The sequence below is a fragment of the Volvox carteri genome (genome assembly GCF_000143455.1).
Source record: "Volvox carteri f. nagariensis unplaced genomic scaffold VOLCAscaffold_30, whole genome shotgun sequence".
Classification (NCBI taxonomy): Eukaryota; Viridiplantae; Chlorophyta; class Chlorophyceae; order Chlamydomonadales; family Volvocaceae; genus Volvox; species Volvox carteri.
This window is the reverse complement of record NW_003307573.1, coordinates 945,958-947,239: the sequence shown is the minus strand read 5'-3', so window position 1 is coordinate 947,239 and position 1,282 is coordinate 945,958. Positions and strand designations below refer to the sequence as shown.

Genomic DNA, 1,282 nt, shown 5'->3' with positions numbered 1-1,282 from the left:
AGGAAAAAATTTAAACTTATCTTGCTGTTTTTGTGTTTGTTCGGCGTTCAAGTCGTTGCCTTTTGCGTGTTTGTCTATGGAAGGACCGGTCATACATTCTGCTATGCCGCGTTGACTCACGGGCTTGACCTTCTTACGGCCCCTCATATCTATTTTATGATCGATAATACTAAGTTCTGCACACTACGGAGCAATCTGGCAGCAATGGACGTTTTTGGCTGAAGGAATGAAAATGTACGGATCGGCCTCACTTTGTTCCTTATTTCCAAAGGCCAAAAAGGCTTCTTTATTCCTTAAAAGTAATATATTACTTAAAAAAAAACACTGGATATTCGTATGCTCACCGGGTGGCGGGGTAGGGGGGGGGGGGGACGGGGTGCCTTGTTTGGGCGTGGAGGGGGTGGAGACTGGCGCAGTGGTGGCGGGCTTGATGAGCGCGGTGATGGCGGGCGCGGTGATGGCGGCCGAGGCGATGGCGGGCGAGGTGATGGCGGGCGAGGTGATGGCTTTGGAGGTTTTGGTGGTCGAGGGGCGCCTTCCACAGCATTCAAACCTATACCCGGGTATAATGGAAAGGATGCTCAGATGATCCTGGATAGCCAGAAGCATCCTAACAAGGTGCGAGCTAACGAACCTACAAGGTTGTTTTACAAGATCATTTCTCTCTCGCTCCCACGCACGCATAGCAAAGGTGGTCAAGAGTAGGTCGGTCAGAGTCAGCAGCAAGAACATTACCAACCAGCAGCACATTAAGAGGATTGGCAACGATTAATACTGCTGCTGGCAACGATGGCCAATGACCAGGAGTGTCTGCGTTGCTTTGTAGGGCGCTGGAGTACATTGAAATCGAAATTTCTGAGATAGAGATTAGGGACCCTTACCGGTGACAGCAAGTAGGACAGCTGCCAGCGTCAGCACTAGCAGTGCTGACCGGCCGGAAGTAACCTGCGCTCCAAGACTCCTATTCCTGCTGCTGGGCACCGCTGCCATTGTTTGAGAGGCGCAAGCATACAGGGCGCACATGCCCACCTGCAAGACCAGAGGCATCAACCCTAAGGTTCGAAATAAACTGCAAGAATGCATTAGTTGTGCACCCTAGTGTCGAGGCTTGGTTGGAGATGGGGTGTAGGGCCTCCAATCCGATTCCAACATTTATCCGTTAAAATAGCGACTAATATGCAACTTTCACCTTTTTCGATGGCTCGCCGTGTGGCCCATACCCTTTTCATCAAAGAGGCGACGGGTTCTTCTGAGATATTGGATGAAGCTATTCTTCTTTGCA

General features: G+C 50.5%; 1 protein-coding gene across 1 annotated transcript in view; it reads right to left on the bottom strand.

Annotated features, from left to right (window-relative positions):
• VOLCADRAFT_105577 (uncharacterized protein) overlaps positions 1-990 on the bottom strand; it is a gene marked incomplete at both ends in the record, with an annotated part of 9,094 nt that extends 8,104 nt beyond the window's left edge. Inside the window, 2 exons of the mRNA XM_002952477.1 lie at positions 345-506; positions 882-990. Of these exons, the coding sequence (XP_002952523.1) occupies positions 345-506; positions 882-990 (271 nt within the window). The remainder of the gene's footprint in view (positions 1-344; positions 507-881) is intronic.
• Between the last annotated feature and the right edge of the window lie 292 nt (positions 991-1,282).